The sequence below is a fragment of the Gymnoscopelus microlampas genome, assembly GCF_963454915.1.
Source record: "Gymnoscopelus microlampas genome assembly, chromosome: 8".
Lineage (NCBI taxonomy): Eukaryota > Metazoa > Chordata > Actinopteri > Myctophiformes > Myctophidae > Gymnoscopelus > Gymnoscopelus microlampas.
In genome coordinates this window covers 36,305,528-36,329,459 of record NC_139945.1, presented here as the reverse complement: position 1 = coordinate 36,329,459, position 23,932 = coordinate 36,305,528, and the positions used below count along the sequence as shown (strand labels likewise).

Genomic DNA, 23,932 nt, shown 5'->3' with positions numbered 1-23,932 from the left:
GGAGTGTGAAGGGGGGAGCAGTTAAGTGTCTTGCTCAGGGACACTTTGACACATTGCTGAGAGCTGGAATCGTACCTGAGACCTCCAGGACCAGCTATGACCCCCAATTCCCATCACAACTAAGTTATTATTACTCCTCACCATTACTCAGTGGGGTGGACCCGGGCAAGACTATTTTTTAGATCTTTCGCCTATAATGCCCAAAATAGGTCAACATGGTTAAATGAACATCCAGATTTTACTGGGTACATTACCTAAAATCTAGCATTAATAATGGGGAGGATATCCCTCATCTAGATCATGAAAGTGGTCCCATGTGGACTCACAGAACCTACCTGAGGATGGAAGAGAAAGCCCGGAGCTGGTCGCATGTATTTGTCTTTCAGCGCCTCGAACGGATCATTCATCTTCCTCTTCTCAACCCTGCTAATATTAGAATTTTATCAGTTTTAAACATGCAACACCAAATATGACTTTACCAGAAATTCGGTACCAGGGAGTGACTAGTTGTGTTGTGATTATGGGATAGGACACTATGTTCTACATTAATGATTACTGCTTCATTATATTATCGTTTTATGGTATTTACAGGCAAACTACCAAATACTTCCAGCATGACTCTTGGCTGTTGCTATTAAGATGTATTTAAATGATTAAAACCACGCAAACATCTTCAAAAATAGCAGATCTACAAGCTCACAACGCGTTGCTTAACGCACTGTGAAACATAAACATAAGTAATGGAGGGCACAGTACCTGTAGATGGGGTCCATGAAGAAAGGTGTTGGCCTGGCATGCTGTAGGGAGGCGTCGGCTTTGGGGACCTCCGCCAATGCCTTCTCCTCCCCATACCCCAGGCTATTCTTTGTCTCGTCCCCTCTCGTGGCATGGCCACGCCCCCTAGCGCTCATGCTCAGGTCTAGTGGCTGGTCCTGATTGGTGGAATGGGAGGAGGCCTCCGGCTTTACGGGCGCGGCGAAGGGGACGGGCTTCTCCTCCTTGCGCTTGGTCGTGAGGTCAAAGGGGGACTCGGACGACGTTCGGGCCTGGGTCTTCTTGGCGTCGTCCGGTGGCGACCGTGCCTCTCCCTTCAGGGTCGGAGGTCTGAGGTCCCTGTCTGGGAAAGGATAGACGGGAGGGGAGAAGGCTGGGAAGAAAGGCAGCGGAAACATGGAGGGGTAGGGCAAAGACGTGACCTTCTTGTCCTGCAGGCCGGCCAGCCCCGTGGAGCCAAAGTACTTCTCAGCGATAGAGGCGATGGCCTTGATAGAGTCATTGACAGCCCCTGACACGGCTGTGTGCTCGTCCAGTGAGGGTGGGAAGAGGGTGGGGCGAGGGAAGTCCTTCGGAGTGCTGCTGTCGGTGAGGTTGGGGCTCTGGGAGCCTCCTTCTGTAGTCTTCCTCTTGGGGCCTTTGCCATTTTCCCTGGCGGCCCCTCGCTCTCTCTCACTGTCCATGTCGCTCTCCAACTCGGAGCCTGACGTGCTCTCCAGGTCACTCCCACTGGGCGTGCTGACATCGTCTAGGTCGCTGCTCTCTGACTGGTCGCTCAGCTTGTTCTGCTGCTTCGTGGCGGACGAGGAGCCCAGGTTCGGAAGCTCTGCCCCCAGCAGCTGGCTGCCGGGTGAGCCGTTCTCCTTGCGCAGTGACTTGAGGAGTTCCCGGGCCTCCAGGGCCCCAGGGCTGGGAGGCATCAGGGGACTCTTGCTCAGCTCGGTGCCGGGCATGCCGATTGGGCCGGGTCCCGGCCTCCGGATCGGGGAGGTGGTGGCCGGGATGAGGGGTGGCCGGTGGTACAGTCCAGAGGGGAACAGGCCGGGGAAGCTGAAGGGAAACGCTGGGGCTGCGGGGAAGGTCAGCCCGCCGTGATGGCGGTTGGCCCCAAAGTAGTCGGCTAGGCCGGCGCTGCTGTGGCCCATGGCCCCCAGAGCTGCTTTGTCCATGCCCGGGGCCCCAGGCAGAGGCATGCCGTGGGCAAACAGCCCCCCGGCCGTGAAATGGTTCTTCCCTTCACAAAAGCGCCGGTGCTTGTTCAGGGAGGAGGTGGTGCTGAACATCTGCCCGCAGTCCTTGCACTTGATCTGCGTGCGGCAGTCAGCGTGCATGCGCTTATGACGGCACAAGTTGGAGAACTGGGTGTAGGACTTGTGGCATACCTCGCCTGCAGGGAGACAGGAAGACAGACACGCAACACATCAGAGCACAACTCAGCATGCACACACACAAGCACGCATACACACGCACATACACACACACACACACACACACACACACACACACACACACACACACACACACACACACACACACACACACACACACACACACACACACACACACACACACACACACACACACACACACACACACACACACACAAACACACACACACACACACAAACACAGGCATACATACTGTACACACCAACCACTACATTATACATTAATCATATTCACATGACAGTCAATTTGTCTCAAATATACAGTAAAATCCTCAGTGTTGATTTATTCTTTTGGACACTCTTGTGAAAAACACGTTTGAAGCGGCCTTGCATGATAATATTACAGTAAGCACATTGTCAAACACCACAATGGCGTGGTCTTGTTGATGCCCTGGCCTGAACAGACCGGGGGGTTGACGAGCTGAGCACAATGGATGGTTAACTACCGTCGATTGTTTCTTTAGTACCGTGAAACACAACTGGTGGCCCGCGGGCCAAATTCGGCCTGTGGGGAGTTTTCTTGTGGCCCTGGAACACATTCCATGTTCCAATTTTTTTAAATAATCTTGGAGGGTTGGTTGTACAGGGTGACCATTTTGAACATTTGTCACAATCGTGAACCAAATGTTAACGTTAATGGTTAATAATTAAGGGGCCATAGACCATATTCACATGGCGGCCATATTGGAATTTAACATTGAAAGTGCCGCCACCCGGGGTGGCTACTTTCATGGACTTCATAGAAACATGGCCGCTGTGTGAATATGGTCTATAGTGTGCTATAAGTCCTATAGGACGATAATGGACATATTATGTCCATTTTGGTGATTCGCTGCTTCATACTGCATTTACACATTTTGATGTTTGAGAGGATAATGTCTGTGCCAGACCTTATACTGCACAGGCTTTGTTTTGGATATGAGAAAATAGGAAGTAGGTATTTAAATGTGTCCTGTGCACCAGACTCAGGCAAGGAAGGGTCTTTTTGAGAAGAGTAGTGGAGCCAAGCTGGCATGGTGAAAGTGTTTCACCGTGGTTTTTGCTTTTTGTTTAGATTTGAGTACATGGCTGATAAGGGCACAGGCTCTTATGATGTGTTTCATGAGCAATCTGTTGAGAGTCACAACATCATGACATTCAGCCCGAGACACTCTTGAGTGACTGTGTAAAAGCTAATGGATGTACATGGAGAATTCTTCATATAATTGGTCCTCACTATGATCATTATATTAAGATTAGCTTCAAATTGAGGGAGATGGCATGTAATGGACGAACTGCACTCAAAACTAATGTTGTGCTCTTCCCTGTTGATGTGCTTTTGTCACAAAGAGAGAGAGAGAGAGAGAGAGAGAGAGAGAGAGAGAGAGAGAGAGAGAGAGAGAGAGAGAGAGAGAGAGAGAGAGAGAAGCACAAGCTCTCATGATGCGTTTCATGAACCATTAGTTGAGAGTTAGAGAGAGCATCATGACATTCAGCCCGGGACGCTATTGGGTGATTGGAGTCCACTCAAAACGCAAAAATAGGAAGCTACAAATTGAGGGAGATGACATGTAATGGACGAACTGCACTCAAAACTAATGTTGTGCTCTTCCCTGTTGATGTGCTTTTGTCAAGCTACCTAGCTCCAATCGGAACCTCTCCCTCCGCTGTATAGCTCCTGTAGGCCCTGTTACCTATGGGCGGAGGGAACCTCTCCCTCCGCTGAATAGTTCCTGTAGGCCCTGTTACCTATGGGCAAAAAGAACTTCAAGCTTTCTACGACCGTCTCGGTGTCACTCCTAACAGCTTTTATTTCAAGCCAGTGACAGTTGAAAACATAAATAAAATGTTAAAGAGCCTTAACACCAACAAGGCCACTGGGCTTGATAACATCTCTGCAAGGCTCCTAAAGGATGCAGCGGACCTGATTGCACCATGTGTCACACACATAGTTAATCTGTCCCTAGAGCAAGGAACTGTCCCCTTGGACATGAAACATGCCAAGACAATCCCTCTTTTTAAGAAGGGCAATAGGTCTGACCCCGGAAACTACAGGTCTCCATACTCAGTGTCACTTCCAAAGTACTGGAGAAAGTAATTCATGAACAACTTTATGGGTACCTTAGTGACTCCAAACTACTGTATACTTTCCAGTCCGGTTTTAGGAAGTCCCACTCAACTGACTCATGTCTTCTCTACCTTACTGATTTCATTAGATCTGAAATGGAAGCTGGTAAGCTAAGTGGAATGATCCTAATTGATCTCCAGAAAGTCTCTGACAAAGTACACCACGGCTTACTTTTCAACAAACTTTCAGCCTTAGGCCTGAGCTCTTCTAGCTTAAATTGGTTTATGTTGTATCTTTCAGACAGGGACCAAATCACATACTTTCAAGGCCATCTCTCAAAGGCTCTGCCTGTGACCTGCGGCATCCCGCAAGGGAGTGTTTTGGGCCCCCTGTTGTTTTTCATTTTCATAAACGACCTCCAAGCTGCCTGTTCTGTTAATTTGTTCTTGTACGTGGATGATTCAGCCATCCTGGCCTCAGATGAGGATGTGGATAAGTTGAATGGCACCCTTGTCAAGGAATTCAATAGTATTAAGACCTGGCTTTCAGACAGTAAATTATCCCTTCATATGGCCAAAACTGAATATATTTTATTTGGTTCTCAGCCCAGGTTGCACAAACTGGCCTCACCCAGTATCACTCTTGGGGGCCAGTCCTTTCCGGCTAAACCCTCAGTCAGCTACCTTGGTTTTCTGCTTGATCGCAGCCTGGGTGGTGAAAACATGGCTCTTAAGACCATTAGTAAGGTAAATGGTAGAACCAAATTCTTAGCCAGGAAAGCGCAGTTTCTGGACTCGGCCAGTCTTCGCTTATTAGCAAACTCACTGGTTTTATGTTGTTTCGACTATGCCATTGGCTCATGGTACGGTGGCCTAACCAAAGCCCTAAAAGTGAAGTTGCAGGTTTCTCAAAATAGGTTGGTCAGGCTTGTCTTGGGGCTGTCTGCAAGGGACCATGTTGGAAAACATAATTTCTAGGCGTTGGGTTGGCTCCCTCTGGCAGCCAGGTCAGTTCAACTACAGCTGAACCTGGTGCATAACATCTACATAAACAGCGCCCCTGTGTACCTATGTAATCTTTGTCAGAAGCGTAGCGAAGCCCATTCCCACCTAACCAGAGCCAGCATAGCAGACCTGACCATGCCCACGTTCACCACTGAAATGGGAAAACGCTCATTTAGATTTGGAGGAGCAGTTAACTGGAACTCGCTACCCCTGACTATAAAGAGCACCAGCAGCCATCTCCTTTTTAAGACAAGGGTCAAAGCATGGCTATTAGAAAATGTTGCCGAATAGTAGGGTCACCTATGTTAGCAATGCGATTATATGTATTTATACTGTAGGTAGTGTAGCTATTGATTGTTTTATTTATTACTGTACTGTCTACCTGTATGTATTTTGTTGCAGTGTTGTTTGTCCAGACCAAGGACCACAATGAAAATAAGTCGCAAGACTTTTCTGTGTCTATATCCTTTCTATATCCTTTTCCTACGTTTCTACGATGAACATGATGTAACATGTGTTTTTCCTGTATAACGTCTAATAAAATCAAATCATATCCGAGATGAGGTTCCACGTTTGTCGGTGCTGTTTGAGCAGGACATTTTCCACTTTACATGATTCTTACCCCTTTCTGCACATCGTATGCAAAAAGTAAAGGTTTTACAAAAGAAAATCTAACCAACGGGTTGAAAAAAGCGTTTAAATTGCTTATTTACTCAGCTGGTTCCATGTTTTTAAGAGATTCCGGAAGTTGCGCCCGCAGAGGCAACATTACTGATTCCCCTGGTTAAATGTTGAATTGCATCTTCCACCTGATGAAACCAAATGTTATTCATTATCCGACCAGGGGTGGTAGCACCACTGCCAAAAGGGATGATACTTCCCGGGTCGTATATAACACAACAAATAAGAGTAGGAATATTATGGAACCGTCTGGGTAAATAAGCGATTTAAACGCTTTTTTCAACCCGTTGGATAGATTTTCTTTTGCGCTGAAAGTTAAAACATCTGAGTGCATTGCAGAAAACCTTTACTTTTTGGATACGATGCGCAGAAAGGGGTAAGAATCATGTAAAGTGGAAAATATTCGAAAATGTCCTGCTCAAACGGCACCGAACCACGTAGGACCTCATCTCGGAGCTACATAGTGGAGGGAGAGGTTCTATCAAGCTACCCAGTAACTGTACATGGTGAAAAAAGTAGCTGAACTACTTGAAATCTACATCATTCTGAAAGTAGTGAATCTAGTCACAAGCTACTTGTAAATGTAAGCTAGACACACTGATGTGTGAGATCATTCACCTGATAAATAATAATGAATATATACACAATCCGGCATTTTGACACCCATGTAAGAACATAATGGCCACCGTGTGAACATGTTCAATGGTAGATTAATCTAAGCATTGTGCTTTAAGACAGAAATACAAAATGCATGATGTACGCTTGTGTTCCCATCAATGCTCTGAATAGTTTTCCTATGAAGTAAGTGGGGGAGATGAGTCTCCAGATCCTGGCATTGTCAGGGGGGGGGGGCTGTTTGTCTCATAGCGTGAGTCAGTCCTTGCCACCCATCACCTGCACATCAAACTACCTAGGCATCTCCAGCTCCATTGTCCTCCCAGGGCCAGTCCCAGGGAATCCATAAACATTCACACTGACACCCAAACACACACATGCACACACACACACACACACACACACACACACACACACACACACACACACACACACACACACACACACACACACACACACACACACACACACACACACACACACACACACACACACACACATGCACGCGTACGCAAGCAGGCACACACACATGCTCCCGTGCAAACACACACACACACACACACACACACACACACACACACACACACACACAAGCACACACGACTGCATGCACGCGTGCACAAATTCACAGAGCATTCACATAACACACAGAGACAATGCACATATACACATACACAAATACACAAACAGAAGCACATTCATAGGTATTCACAGAGAGATGGTTCTGTGCGCATGCACACACACACACACACACACACACACACACACACACACACACACACACACACACACACACACACACACACACACACACACACACACACACACACACACACACACACACACACACAAACACACACACACACACACACACACACACACACACACACACTGTCTCACAGACACACACTGCACAATGGCTCTATTTTAAGCTTGTGAAGGAAGTGGACTTGAATGAATCCTATCCTGCAGGTCCGGTTCCCAGGGACAGGTCTCACGTCCTCCACTGATCCCCCACCCCCCACTGCCCCTCATGGCCTCTACTGTCCCCCGTCTCACAGCCCCTTCACCTTGTCCGCAGAGTTGTGTCCCTGTCGCCTTGCACCAAGCCATCTTCCCACAGTCCAGTCCCTTTGTGTCCATCTGTCTGTTTGTGTGTGTGTCTTTGCGTGTGTTATCTGTCCATTTCAAGGATATACAGAGCCCGCTGGAATAAAACTAGATTGTCTGGCATTATCTATGGCCAATAATAGACTGTAAATATGATCTCCCATCAGGGTCACACCAAAACATTAAGTTTGATTCTATAGCAGTTATTTGTGATTTTTTTTTAAATATCTGTTTATGCATTTGTATGTGTTCCGTCCTCTCTAATCTTAATCTCTTCTCCCTATTTCAACTATTCCTTTAACTGCAAATGAGAGCTGGCACAAAGAAGCACCCACTCTTTATATTGTCACTGTGTGACAATACATTTTGATAGATTGATAGCTTGATTGATTAATTGACTGATTGATTGATAGATTCGATGGATTGAGGCGCTATATGGCAACACCTGCAAAAACCTTTTCAGTCCCTCCATGGTTCTACTGGTTCTCTACTCAGTCTACTCGTTCTTCAGCTTGGTTTAGGCACCTCTATATACGGAGCTCCTAGCATAAGTTCAGGAGCAGGACCATACCTACAATCAAGCCACCTCCAATCAAGTCGATTCCGTTTACCTATGAAGGCTCACCTAATCCTTCCCCCAATCGATCTCACATTCTGCATTCATTTATCCATTTGTAACACCAACAGTGTACAAATGACCAAATGGACTTTGTCGGAGTTCACTGACACTGAGGATGTTACAGTGGAAAGCTTAGAGGGAGACAGCAAATGAGAGGAGCAATGCTCTGGTCTGGAGCAGGAGTAAATACACAGTAACACTATGCCACCACTGGACACACATCCAGTCCAGTTAATCATCCTCTGAAAATAGATACGTATGTCTACCTTATTTATTTTTTTGTCACAGCAATCATCTAAGTTACAATTATCCATCATAGTAAAAGCAAGTAGTCCTGCAACTTTCTTATAATAAACATTAGGAGCGCCTGATTTGTCTTATTCAGGAAGGGGATGTCTCTCATTTTGAGGCTGGTGATTGTGCAATGAGTGAATAGTTCAAATACCGTATATAAAAGCATCAGTTTCAGACATGTTTTTAATTCTCTGTAAGATAATGTTGTATAGACTTAGATGAAGTTTAGCACTTTTATGGAAATTAATGTTGCGATGGGAACGATGTACAAAAACGAATTACACCCAATTTTTTACCTTGTAAACCTGTGATGTGACAATAAACCTGATTCTGATTCTGATATATGTTTACAGTACATAAACACATACATACATACATACATACATACATACATACATACATACATACATACATACATACATACATACATACAGGAAAAATGACATGTGAATACTTGTTGGTAAGAATGCATTTAGGATGAAAGTACTTTATATTTAAGATTATGTGTATTACTGCCATAAAGATGTTTGTATAATTTTGTCTGTGTGTGTGTGCACGTGTCACTCTCAATTTGTCTTTTTCTCCCACTCACGTGTTTACGGGAATGTGTGTTTCTGTTTAACGGTGTGTGTGTGTGTGTCCTTTTCCGTGCGTGTTGTTACGAGGTATATCCTCTCCGTCTCAGTGAACTAGTAGGGAGAAGGAACCCAGCAGTGTAAATCACAAACTCATGACGTTTACACACTAACAACACACACACACACGACACACAGGGTGTGAGGGAACTGATCCACTACACACGTGTGTTTTGTCAGCTCTCCATAAACTGAAACTAAATATTATAAACACATTCTTGAGAGGAGAGCAGCGGGCCAGCCCCGAGACGAGTGTCTGAATTAATGACCCAGCAGGCCTGAGTGCCTCACATTTACAACCACGAGAAGCTCTATAACTCTGAGGAAAACACACACACACACACACACACACACACACACACACACACACACACACACACACACACACACACACACACACACACACACACACACACACACACACACATGCACAAACGCAGAAAGATAGACGCACACATACCTGCATTCATGCAAACACACAGAAAGACAGTCACACACAAACACAGACACGCAAACTGGAGTTGCACCCATCCACTCACATACACACACAGCCTTACGATACAGCACACCACCACATAAACACACACGCACACACACAAACGCAGTCAAATCGCAGTCAAATCGCAGAGACAAAGGGAGTCACGTTTACGCACCGCACAGGACGGTCCAAAACACGTACACGCCATTCAAAGGCACACACACAAACAAACATGTCGGACACACACATGCTCTCTCCCAGGCAGCTGTCAGGTCTGAGGCGGGTCTGTATTTTTTACACGGCCATTAGTTGTTTTTAAACCTGCATATTTTCTGCTGATTACAGCAAATGGACTTCAATTCAGAGGGAGCATGGTGGAGAGAGAGGGCTGTACATGTGGTTGCTATTTGTCTGGAATGGTGCGCGAGGAGGAGGGTGAGAGAGAGGGGAGGAAGAGGGAGAGAGAGAGAGGCAGAGAGAGAGAGAGAGAGAGAGAGAGAGAGAGAGAGAGAGAGAGAGAGAGAGAGAGAGAGAGAGAGAGAGAGAGACGGGCGTATTGAGAGAGAGGGAGCGAGAGGGAGGGAAGTCAGAGGGCAAAGATATGTGTGCGTGTGTGTGTGTGTGTGTGTGTGTGAGAGAGAGAGAGAGAGAGAGAGAGAGAGAGAGAGAGAGAGAGAGAGAGAGAGAGAGAGAGAGAGAGAGAGCGCAACAGATACGGAGTTTGGGGAGTGTCAGAGAGAGGGAGAGGTCAAAGGGTGAAGGTCAGGAGGCTTTAGGGGATATGAGCTGCAGTGTGAGGGTGGTGAAAGTGTGAAAGGTCAGAAGGAGACGGTTGTGTCTGCACTCTGCAGAGGGACGGAGTTGTATGATGTCCCCATTAGCCACTTGAAACTAAACCCTCTATTCTTAATGAAACTGACCTGAGTTGGTCTGCTGTTGTTTCCTTATACACCACATTTTCTTCACCAGAAATAGCAGATTTCTGTTAGTGCTCCATCTACTTGGAATGAGCTCCAGAAGTCCCTAAAAATTAGATCACTGCCTTCCTTGGGTCAATTTAGGGCAATGGTTTCCAACACTTTTATTTCAGACTGTAACTGCTTTATTTAATTTTCTATGTATCTGTTTTAGTTCTGGTAAATATTTTGAGTATATTTTGAGTATTCTTTGTCTTCTGTTATTTAAATTAATATACTTGATATGGAATTGTATATTTGTATCTCTGTGGATAAAATTGTTGTATCTCGGCTACATTGAAAATGAGGGTCTGGCCCTCAACTGTATTCCGAGTTGAAATAAAGGTTATGATGATGATGAGATCTACAAGATCATCTATTTCTGGTGAACCCCCCCCCCCCCCCCCCCCCCCAGAATATATGGGCTGTTAAATGCTACTTATCGCAATATCAGCATTGTGTCGCAATCCTGCTGCTGAGTAGCGGGTAACTGATGCTCGGCTTTCAACAGAGAAGGCATTATTATACGTTCTAATCAGGCCTATAATAATAATAATATGACACAGTAAAATCTTCCGTCCACAAACACTGGGGACATTTTCCATGCATATAATCTGCCAGTAGATATATCTTTTCCGAACTGTTGTTTGCGTCATCAGTGCGTCCACCCAGCATGTGAATATTACGCGGCAATAAAGCAATGCAGCTTTTTAATCAGAACGAGGTTGATGAATAAAAGCACCAACTATATATTTTGATGCAAAATACTGGCCAGTGGTTTCCATATCGTTTATTCGCCTCTGCCCTCGGAACATAAAGACCTTTACTCTGAGAGAGTACAATTGTAACCAAATGGACAGAGTTACAAATGGATAAGTTAACACTGAGGATTTTATTGTGTACCCCTGTAACTCCTGTGAAACTAATCAATGTTACATGATACTTATAAACATGCTGTGGAATGAACTGTGAATTATTACGTTTGACATGACAACATGACATTTTTCATCAACAGCAATCCACAAGTGCATTCATTACAAGTGGGAAAATCTGATAAATGTGTAAAACAATATAGTTAGTATTAATGATAATTAAACAGTTGTAAAAATGACAAAATGTCAAATGCACAAATCTTAAATGATCAATACAACTGTTAAATCACTTAGTCGGTTGAAGACATTGAGAAGATCTGAAGGAAACATGTCACAATGACAAATGACAAATAAAATGTGAGATATCTTCTAATAGCCTAAGAACCTAGAGTTCTTCTGTTATGGGTTCAGACCCAAAATGGGTCCATTGATGAGTCCCTTTAAGGACATTAGCACCCATACAAAGGCTACATTTTAAATGGCCTGGGTTCCAGGTTGACACTACTGTACACAGTAAAATCCTCAGTGTTAATTTAAAGGTGGTGTAAGTGATACATATATGTTTTTGTTCATGTACGGTAAGTGAAATAGCTCTATATTCCAATATCAAACATTGTAACAGAATGTTCGTTCAGTAAAAAGGGTTTTCCTGTCTCTCCAGCTCTTTAGTAAACAGAACATACATTTTCAAGTTGGGATACCAATTTGATCCATTCAAGAGAGAGAACTCCTACAGGATTAAAAGAAATATAATGAATGAAGGGATTAAACAGACCAAGAATCTTTGTGGAGTACTCTTTCCCTATTTGATAAGGTTTACTGAACAAACACTCTAGCAATGATTGCTATTGGAATAATGGAGATGAAACTTTTTAACAAAAAATAAAAATAAATCAAAAAAGATATCAGTTAGACTCCTTTAACTCTGAGGATTTCACTGTGTATTAGGGTCCCAGGCCGAATAATAGCATAATATCCCCTGATCTACAAGAAGATGTGGAGGAAGCGTGCAGACTTACATAGGTAGGGTCTGAGAGACTTACATATGAAGGGCTTGACACTGCTGTGGATGTGCTTGTGCTGCTTGAGGCCCGAAGACGTGGCGAACGTCTTGCCGCAGTCGGGACAGGCGTGGGCCCGCGCCCCAACGTGCTGCGAGCGGATGTGCCTCTGTAGGTTACTGGGGTCTGTGAACACCTGCTGGGGGAAGGAACCACACAGAATCACGCAGAGTTACTACCTGCACATTATGGACTCCCATCATGGATGTACAGGGATATAGCGCGCACGCACACACACACACACACACACACACACACACACACACACACACACACACACACACACACACACACACACACACACACACACACACACACACACACACACACACACACACACACACACACACACACACACACACACACACACAGTGTTGTCAGTCGCAAGTCCCCACATAGTAGCAAAAACACGCGCGCACACACATACACACACACACACACACACACACACACACACACACACACACACACACACACACACACACACACACACACACACACACACACGCACGCGCACACGCGCACACAAACACACCACCAACAGTCATCACTGTACCTTTGAGCAGTTTTCACATTCGTAGTGCTTTCCGCTGTCATGGGACATCTGATGTCTGATCAGGTTGGATTTCCAGTTGAAAGCCTTGGGACACTGGTCACACTTGTATTCCCTCTCCTCAGAGTGGGTCAGAGCATGGGCCTCCAGGCTGACACACACACACACACACACACACACACACACACACACACACACACACACACACACACACACACACACACACACACACACACACACACACACACACACACACACACACACACACACACACAGAATCAAATTCAGATTTTCTTTTTTTTCATCATGATACATTAGCTTCTGATTCTGGGTAGATTCTGGGTTCTTTGACTGTATCATTTTGTTAAAGAAATACCTGAGCGAGTCATCATCATCATCATCATGATTGTGAAATCATGCTGCACAGTTAGGGGAATTAAATACCCAAAATATCTTATGTGAGTGTATTGGTATCTGGAGTCTTTTATCCTATGGAGATTTCACTAGCAAGCTTGATGGTATCCAGCCAGAGTTTGCGTCCCAAAACCTATAGCCCAAATCCTTAGGTTCTATCTCTGAATGTGTGCATTTAAGTGTAAACTAACGCCACCATTCCACCGCATGGTACCGGCTCAACTTGCCTCGACTCTCTTTTGGCTTTCCATCAGGCGAAAGTTGAGGATAGTAACTGATATCTACTTTTTTGGTATCACCTCAGTCGAGGTTCCAAGCGAGCTGAGGCGATACCAAAAGGTGACGTGAAAACAAACAATGCAGACTACTGATTGGTCAGTAAAACGACGATTGCAGTGTTATCTCTAAGAGTTCTGGCTTCGTCAACTCTCAGTGTGCTCCCTAAAAACATTCTGTTCCCGCTGTTTGTTTTTTTTACTTCTTCCCTGTGCGAGGTTGAAAGCAGTTCAGGGGCAGCGGGTGTAATGTAACAGGAAGAAATTAATATCTCCACGTTGTGGATTTGCTACTCCATGTAAATGTTTTCTCTTAGGTTCACTTCTTCATTTAACTGCATGAAACATAGGCATCCCCATTCTGGGGTGAACATTCATTGAACAACTTGTAGATCTTTTATTTTTACCAAATATTTTTGGTGTAGAGGTAAAAAAGGAGGGTAGTAGTATAGAACACTGGTGGATACCACTCAACAACGTAGGATCTAAGTGGTGAAGAGAGAATCGTCACTAGAATCATCACTGCATCACAGCAGTTTCATGCGGGAGCAATATGATGACCGGCTACACTGAAGGAAAAGAAAACCTGAAAGAAAACTGGAAAACGAAGGAGATGGTACCAAACTAGAGTACAGTCAAGTTAAGCTGGTACCATGCAGTGGAAATGCACCATAATACACTGATCCCGATTAATGAACATGTAGTGGTAAAGACAAACAACTTCACCGGACACACATTTTTAGTAAACTTGAGTTATTTCTGTAATCACACAAATGCTATATTCATGTAAATGCATGGAATAGTGGAATTATTGCCATAACCTGATTATTCCCAGGACTCTGGGGTTTTAGTGTGCATGTAAACATGGTCAGTCAAAGTCCTAGCTCACCTCTGGATATCAGGGAAGACCTGGTCACACTCCTTACACTCCTGGGGACCTTCATGGGACAAGTGGAGGGGACGAAGATCCTGTGGCTCCTGAGCCTCCAAGTCCAAGTCACTGTCCCCTTCTGGGTGGACAGGAAGAGATGAGACAAGATTCTGATTCAGATTGCTCAGAAGTAGAATAACATTTTAATATAAGGTTAAGGCTAAGGTTAAAGTCATACTGTGTAATTCATTCATTTAGTCTGTTACGCCCAACTCAAACATTTGGCCAAAGGTTGGTGCTAGCGGAAAGGCCATGAAGTCACCGAAGCCAGTAAGGTCCATCCTGCAATCTGTCAGATTATGAGATTTCTTTGTCTGCAAAGGTGAAATTTTGGCACTAGACGAAAAGTTGTGGGGTCACTCAAGTAATTAGGGTTCATCCTCCAGAGAGCATGAGTGCACATAGCAGTTTCAATCCGACCACTAGATTTTAAGATAAATTGCGTCTGGGGAGCATGAAGATGCACAAAACATTCAGACATCGCCATCAGAGCCCAAGAAACAAACAAACAAACAAACAAACAAACAAACAAACAAACAAACAGTCAAACGTCTAACCTGGATTAAGGAAGGAGGAGGGGGGCATCCCACATGGCTGCTTCTGGTGGTCCAACAGCTGTGTGTGAGACTCAAAGTGCTGGTCACAGTCCTCACAACGGTACTGTCTCTCCTCTGCATGGGGACAAACGCAATGTTAACATGGAATATGGTGAGTGAGTGAGTGAGGTCAATAGTTAGAGGTCAATTGTTACACTCATTAACACTTAAAGGGATAGTTCACCCAAAAACGTATGTTTTTCTATTGATTAGTCACCCCATGGAGACTTGAATGCGACAAAAACAAAAAAAATATGGGGTGAAGTAGTCAAACAAGTGTGTGCAAAAATATATTTCTTGTTTGTAGGAGTGTGTATGTGAGTGATTGAGTGATATAACAATAATGCAATCGTGAGGAATGTGTAGATTCTTATCAAAACTATAGAAAGAGTCTTGAGTGCATTTATGTATGTGCATGTGTGTGAGGTGCAGACCGTGGATATCGGGGGCCATGTTGTCACATGAATACTCCTCAGCCTTCATGAACAGTAGCAACTCCTCACCGGGACAAATCTCTCTGGTGACTCTGTAGAAGATCTGCAAAACATCAATGCAAACACACGTGCACATTAATGCATGTATTACTGTGTACTGTATGTCTGCACACTGAGCACAAAATATATGACAGCATGGACATATATGTTCAATGCTGACAATGTTGAGGTAACATATACATACATACATACATATATGCATATGTGCACATGCACACACACAAATACAGAGAATACAGATACAAATACACAAAAACACACAAACGCAATGATATTCATTTAGGACGTCCCTCTCTTTGAACCTGAATTGTTGAGTACACAAACTCAGTCTTAACATCACACACGCACACACACACGCACACACCTACACACACACACACACACACACACACACACACACACACACACACAGACACACACACACACACACACACACACACACACACACACACACACACACACACACACACACACACACACACACACACACACACACACACACACACACACAGGATGTTCTATGCAGGAGGAAGGAAGAGGCTGCCGCTGTAATATGTGCGGATTGTTGTCTAACATGGTGACAGTGGTAACTGTGGTAAATAGACTGGTGGACTGGGTTTGTGTTACTCCCAGTGACATGGTGACATGCTGTGTTACAGTGGTACTGGTGGAACTGCCTTCATGTTACAAACAGTGCAGCACCGACTAGGGCATTTCACTGTGGAATCAATAATCCCACTGCCACTACGATTACTGTTTACACATTATCTTATCTCTATTGTTATGATTATGTTGGATTCATGTTAATGTGTATTTTCAGACATTTAAACCACTTAAACACTCCATACTTTGTAAACTTGACCTTTAGCTCTGTACTTGGTCTCCTTTTTTTCCTCCCCCCTCTACACCAAGCCTCTTTGCCGAAAATTCCCGATGTGCTATTTTCGGCAAATGTTCCCCCTAGAATAGGGATGCTAGGGTTCAAGTGGTTAATGTACAAAAAATGAAAAGGAAAACAAAGTTCCTATCACACAAAGATTTGGCGGCCCCCCTGTAGTACCTCTGAGGGCCCCCTTGGGGTTCCGGACCCCCTGTTGAAGACCCATGCTCTAAAGCACAACTCCACATATGACCCCTGCATTCCTATGGACATGATATGGTACACAGTCAAATCTGTGGTGTTAATCATCTGACCCTGGATTTGATCCCAGGTCAAATGTTACACTCATTAACACTCAAGTAGTCAAACTAGAGTGTGCAAAAAAGAAAAAGGGAAAAAAGTGTGTGTGTGTGTGTGTGTGTGTGTGTGTGTGTGTGTGTGTGTGTGTGTGTGTGTGTGTGTGTGTGTGTGTGTGTGTGTGTGTGTGTGTGTGTGTGTGTCTGTGTGTGTGCGTGCGTGCATGTGTGTGTGTGTGTGTGTGTGTGTGTGTGTGTGTGTGTGTGTGTGTGTGTGTGTGTGCGTGTGTGTGTGTGTGTGAGTGAGTGCGTGGGTGTGCATGTGTACGTTATGAACATGGGGGACCTGACGGGGTGGGATTTTTGTGAATCAGCAGAGACCCTGAGAATGTATCTCTCTTCCCATGCGCAGGACAATGGCCTTTCTCTGTGAGACAATCACACAGGAGATTACGTTATTTTTGGCACGCCTCGGAGATTTAACAAATTAGCTTCCGCTGTCGCGCCACTCTGACAATAATGATGCGGGAGTTTATTAGAAATATATCAGTGAGGGGAAGAGGCACTTCTGGGAAGCGACAGGTCACATGGGACAGCGGTCCTGGAGGCAGCAATTGGCCTGTTGCATCATCCCTCCCCGGGGACGCCATGATTAATATCATGTTCATAATAAAGATCACAGCGTCTGATCACAGTAGCCATTCTTCTATTATTATATCACCCCATCGTGTCCATATCGTTGTTTTTGCAAATAACATAATACAGAGACAGCCTATTCTCCATTATGTTTGTGGCCCTTCTGACCCACCCAAGTGTCCCTTGGGGAGGGGGACAAATTCAGACAAATTCTCATTTGCAACGATGGCCTCATTGCCAAAAAAGGATGATTTATGGTCTGGTCTATAACTTCTATTAAACAATAGTGCTTTGAGCGTGGAGTTGCTCCAACCTGGCCTGCTGGTGGAGAGGTGGCTGATGGAATCTCTGGTCAGAAACAGCACTGCTATGCTTCCATTGTTCCAACACAGAATGTGGGGAACTGAGAGTCCCTGAGAACACAGTCCCCCTAGGTACCAACTTTACACTCCACCGTACGCACACTACACACCACACATGCACACGCACGCTGGTATTACTATACTTGTGAAGACATCAGAATTTTAGGATGCCGATTATATAAATGCCATTTTTAACTTTTTTGGGTGTTCATTTTTAACCCTAACCCTAAAGCCAGACTTACTTAGTTACACGCTGGGGTCATGCAGTAGCAGATCTACAAGCTCATAACCTTGTCACCCTTTTTTTTTAACTAAAACTAGTGTTTCTCTTTTGAAGACCAGGAAAATTCTCCTCACAATTCTACAATACTTGGGCAAATTTGGCCCTCACACGTATAGTAATACCAGTACACACATATACACACACGGCACGCACGCACGCACGCACGCACGCACGCACGCACGCACGCACGCACGCACGCACACACACACACACACACACACACACACACACACACACACACACACACACACACACACACACACACACACACACACACACACACACACACACACGTGCATACACGCATAAAAAACACTTCCTGCCAATAATAACTGCAGCGGTTAGCCTTAGCAAGGCCACAACAACATTGTGAGTTTGACATAATCAAAGTCCGGTTCAAACAGATGTATGTAGGTCGGCCAGGAGGGTGTCCGCTACATGAGAGAACCATCCAGGCTTTGAGGAGGGGAGCTCTCTGGAAAGCTACCAGGCCATGGCCGGTGAGCGGTGGACAGCGGCCACGGATCGTAAAAATTAATGTACACTCTGAACAGCCCTTCGTTTAGAAATACGAGAGCGCTAGTTCATGAGAAGATATGTACAACTTAGAATGTCACAAATGTTTCGCTTTAGCAGTGCATTAAGATAAACATTTTAGGGTCGAGCTGATACAAAGCTTCTGTGATCAGATTCCACTTTTACAAATCCGTACTCCTCCAAATGTGAGCAAAGTGGGATCTGAATATGGCAGTGGGCTCTTGAATGGCTCCATACTTTAGTACTTTTACTCAAGTAAAATGTAGGCCTTTTACTTATATTTCTACATTGTGGTATTGCTACTATTATTTAACTTAAGTCCTTCTTCCACCACTGCTGAAATGTGGCCGGTGCAGGAGCTGAATATGGCAGTGGTCTCAAGAGTCATCTTGAATGACTCTCACTGCTCTCATTGAAACCGAGCAGAATCTGGCAGGCAGGCGGGCAGGCACAGAGGCACAAGTGCAATGGAGGGGATTTCCCAACAGTACCACCCCTTCCCTGCGGGCCACCACAGATAAACAGCGAAAACACACACAAACAAACAGACTGCAACACACCCCTGAACACAGGACACACTGTTTGCTTTAACCAAGGTGTGTTCTGTTCAGCCTTGGATATGCACATGCATCCACGCGCATTCACGCACACAAGTATACGCACACACACACACGCACACACACACACGCACGTGCGCGCGCGCGCGCGACACACACACACACACACACACACACACACACACACACACACACACACACACACACACACACACACACACACACACACACACACACACACACACTCATTAACACAGTGGCTAGAAATAATGGGGCAGATAAGATAATGTTAATGTTTGAGTTCACAGTCACCCTGTGTGCGCCAACCACACCTTTGAAGGCCATTATACACAGACAATTCTGACTACACATCTAGGCACAAAGAAAGTGTCAAATTCAATAATATTTTCAGTGTAGTATTCTCTATAAATGTTCTACATCTTTATAACAAATGCAAGCTATTCCATGTTTTCCACCCTAAAATGTGCTCAAATTCAGACTGAAATTATGTTTTTCATTGTGGATCTGAATGCTCACATTGATGTGCTGTTTACTCAAGCTGTGTTTGTGAAATGGCCTTTAGTCTGTGAACAAGCCAAAGCCTTGACCCTTAACTTCAGTCAGGACACACACTCGCCTCTCTTTATTACCTGGTGTTATCGTATACGTGTAGCTATAGCATTCACATACACACAGAGCATACATAGTACATACAGTACATGGTTGAAATTATCCTCCAAAGGATACACATTAGTTTAATAACTCTCTGTTTTGTCTTTGATGAACATCAATTTTGTCAGCAAATATATATATCTTTTTACATAATGCTGTAGTATATTCATCAATGAAAACAATCTATACTTCTTTGTACGATGGTGTCGATAGACGATCTACAAGCTCACAACACGCGCTGTGAGCCTATTCTTGCTATTTTTGGAAATGTGGGGAAATTTCACTTTCTCCTTCCCTCATCTTGTGTACTTTCTCTTTTTCTAACTCTGCCACGCCCTGTACCCCTGTCAGAGGTCATGATGACCACCAGACGACCGGAGGCTATGATCTGTAGTTGGTTTCCTTGACACCATTAGTCATTAGCAGAGCAAACACACAGAGTCACCTTTTCCCAGGACCCACCCAGTTGGACAAGAGTGCTCATTTCACACCTATGTCACTGCTGCCGCTACACTGTTCAAATCCTGCACTCACTCACCAAATAGGACAAATGTACGCACACACATGTGCCGCACGCACACGCATGCTGCACGCACGCACACGCGTGCCGCACGCATGCACGCCCGCACGCACGCACAAACACACACAATGCAGCAATGCCTCCCCTTATAAACCTTCATCTTTCATCTTAAGTAGTATAACTAGCATATCTTGACATTGCTAGCTACACCACTTTGAGCTTTGGTTATACGCTACTTTACTTGACCAAAGTAACAATAGTAACAGTACAGCAGCATGAAGAACAATGCTCACAGCCAACATTCTTTAACTGTAATTTATAGTTTAATTATATGAGTTGGGCGTACCTACTGCTACTGTACCCAGCAGGTTCAATTTCCGTACAGTATGTATGTGTTTGGCAGTCAACATCAGTTGGCTTGTATGCAAAACCATTTAGCGGGAGCATTCGTAGTAGCTGTTCTACTTATTTCTTTATACTGCTGTGGCCCAGGTCATTCTTGTGCACAGCTGACTCCAGTCATTTTAATTGAATGGGTAAACAGAGAGGAAAAGTTCAATTCAGTTCAGTTTAGTTCAACCTAAAAAAAAATGCAGTCCCAGTGTCAAATATCAGAATCTTGTTTAGGTGATGCTCTGAACCAAACAAACAAAATTTGATCATTTGTGTGCAATTCGATATATCAGTGACTGGAACAGAGTAGTGAAAATCAGTTTTCTGCGTGGACTATGGAGCTTGGCGGACTGTCAGCTCGTGGCTAATATTCCCCACAGTCACTTCATCCCACTCAATACTGAGTGAGAATCAATAGCGCTAATGAGATTAGCACTCATATCCCTTTGCACTGTCTTATGAAAGAGTCTTTAGGGCCTCGTTGGCTGATATTAATTAGACTTCTAATCCATTCTCCCTTTAAATGATTCAGTAAGTGAGGAACGCGACAGAGGCATTTCAGTACTAATTTCCCTAATTATCCTAACGACAAAGCGTGCTGATCATGGGAGGATCTATTGGGGGTAATGCTCAGACTGGGGTTGCTCAGTGCCTCAGCAGGCAAACGAGTAAACCAGGGATGCCTGGAATATGAGCGGCCAAGTGCTACAGTGCCAACTAAAAAGCGGGCAGTGAGTGAAAAATTATATTGTGTGACACTCAGTAATAACAGAATGTAAGAAGCAAAAAAAAAAAGTTAGTGTTTATATAAGAACGATGATGAAGAAGACTTAGAATGAGACATTTCTTCTCAAAATAACTTCTTAGACGTTTCAACACTGGATCAAAATCAGTCAAATAAAGAATATTTTATGTATTTTGGACCACAGAGCAACATTTTATATTTTATTACGTTTTTGTGGAGGGCCAAACTTGGCCTCAATTTTGCACAGACATGGACAACACCAAGTTACACAGTGGAATATAATCACATGTCTTCTGCCCCATTCCATCTTTCCCATTACTTTTCATTATGCCCCATAAATTATCAAATAGACGTCTCCCTAAAGCAATAGAGCAAAGGATAAAAAAGACATACATAAATGTTCAACAAAATCTTAGGCAGGAACTGTAGCTTGGAACTAAATCAGTAATTGTGCTATGGTTGAAAGCTTAATTGAGTCTCATAGCTTGTTAATATCGTCCTTACTCTTTTGTGAATGGTATCATTAACAGACGAAAAATACGATCCATAACCAGGAACCCACAATGATCCTTAACCGAGACCCCGTAAATTTAAGTCAAACCCACAACTTGGACATTACGACAGAACAATGTAAGTCACTCATCTGTCGTAAACTTCAGACTCAGAGAGAGAGAGGGAGAGAGAGAGAGGAGAAGTTGGACTCCAAAAACGTTCCTCAGGCGAGGTAAAGCTACAGTCTCTCTCTCTCTCTCTCTCTCTCTCTCTCTCTCTCTCTCTCTCTCTCTCTCTCTCTCTCTCTCTCTCTCTCTCTCTCTCTCTCTCTCTCTCTCTCTCTCTCTCTCTCTCTCTTGGCTCCCCTCACTCCATCGTCCATCTCTCTCTCCTCCCCTCGCTCTCTAGAGATTCATCATAAAGTTTTATGATAAACAGAACTGGGTCAGGAATAAGAGGATGGAGGCCAGGTTATTCCACAATGTGGGATTGAGCCGCCCCTCTCAACAGCGGGACCACACTGCAAAATAAGATCCCAAGTGTTCATTTAATTTAGCATTCATTTTTTTTTAAATTAACACTCTGGGGTTTTGCAGCGCAGTCTGGGGCCAAAGCACCAAGACAGTAAAAATCCTCAGTGGGAATTTATACCATCTGTAACTCTGATGGAAAAAAATGGAACCAAATGGAACCATTGTTACACTATCAGAGTTAAATTACTGTAACGGATTTTGCAGTGTATACACTGCAGCCTGAAATCACTATTCCATTGGCCATATAGCCATAACTCAGATGACAAATCATCTCTGCTGAGCGTGTGATGCAAAAAGAATCACGTCGCAAATGTGTTCTTTCTTTTATATGGGGGCAGGGGGGGGGGGGGCGGGGGTGGGGGTTAGTAAGTACTATGTAAGCTACGTCTCCGGTGGCGCCCAGGCAGCACTGTGGAAACGCGGGTGATTGTGTGCGTTGGTTGTGTGTATAATGTGGCTTGTGCGTAATATGTGGTTTCAGGCTGGGCTCCGACTCAGCACTTCTCTGCGGCAGTAAAGAGAGAAAAAAAAACCTGTTGGAATCAGGTAGTGGTATTTTATTTTATTTATTTATTTATTTTCCCCGTATATTTCCAGCTCAGAGTGAGGAGCATGAACCGCACTGAACAATTCACACAGCGCTGCAGAGGACATGCATACTGTAGGCTACTTGCCAGTTGTGGAAAGTAACTAAGTACATTTACTCAAGTACTGTACTTTTTTTTGGTACTTTTTACTTTAATTGAGTATTTCCATTTCTAGCTATTTTGTACTTCTACATTCCACTACATCTCAGAATCAAATGTTGTACTTTTTCCTCCACTACGTTCATTTGATAGCTTTAGCTGCTAATTACTTTGCAGATGTTGATTATTAATAATTAATCAAATTATTAATAAAACATTATAAAAAAATAAATGACAGAGCAGATCTACAAGCTCTATATCAGATTGAGGTAGGTTGGCTTTTCGAATAGCCGAATTATAAAATAGGCTTTCCACATTGTGGTATTATTGCTACTTTTACTTCAGTACTTTACTTCAGTACACCATTGTACTGTACTTAATAACTCACATAGGACTGTGATGGTGCACACACGCATGCACGCAAACATGCAAAAACAAAAATCTGAACCACAATGAAAAATGCACACAATCTACATGTACGCA

The 23,932-nt window shown here is 44.2% G+C and overlaps 1 protein-coding gene across 9 annotated transcripts in view; it reads right to left on the bottom strand.

The window, feature by feature from the left end:
• mecom (MDS1 and EVI1 complex locus) overlaps positions 1-23,932 on the bottom strand; it is a 216,485-nt gene that overhangs the window by 19,070 nt on the left and 173,483 nt on the right. For 3 of the 9 annotated variants that reach the window (XM_084063884.1, XM_084063887.1, XM_084063892.1), the window contains 7 exons: positions 15,798-15,900; positions 15,325-15,438; positions 14,726-14,846; positions 13,151-13,298; positions 12,553-12,733; positions 757-2,161; positions 336-426 (listed from right to left, as the gene is read on the bottom strand). In XM_084063884.1, coding sequence (XP_083920010.1) covers positions 336-426; positions 757-2,161; positions 12,553-12,733; positions 13,151-13,298; positions 14,726-14,846; positions 15,325-15,438; positions 15,798-15,900 — 2,163 coding nt within the window. The remainder of the gene's footprint in view (positions 1-335; positions 427-756; positions 2,162-12,552; positions 12,734-13,150; positions 13,299-14,725; positions 14,847-15,324; positions 15,439-15,797; positions 15,901-23,932) is intronic. The other 6 variants (XM_084063886.1, XM_084063888.1, XM_084063890.1 and 3 more) reach the window with 6 other exon arrangements.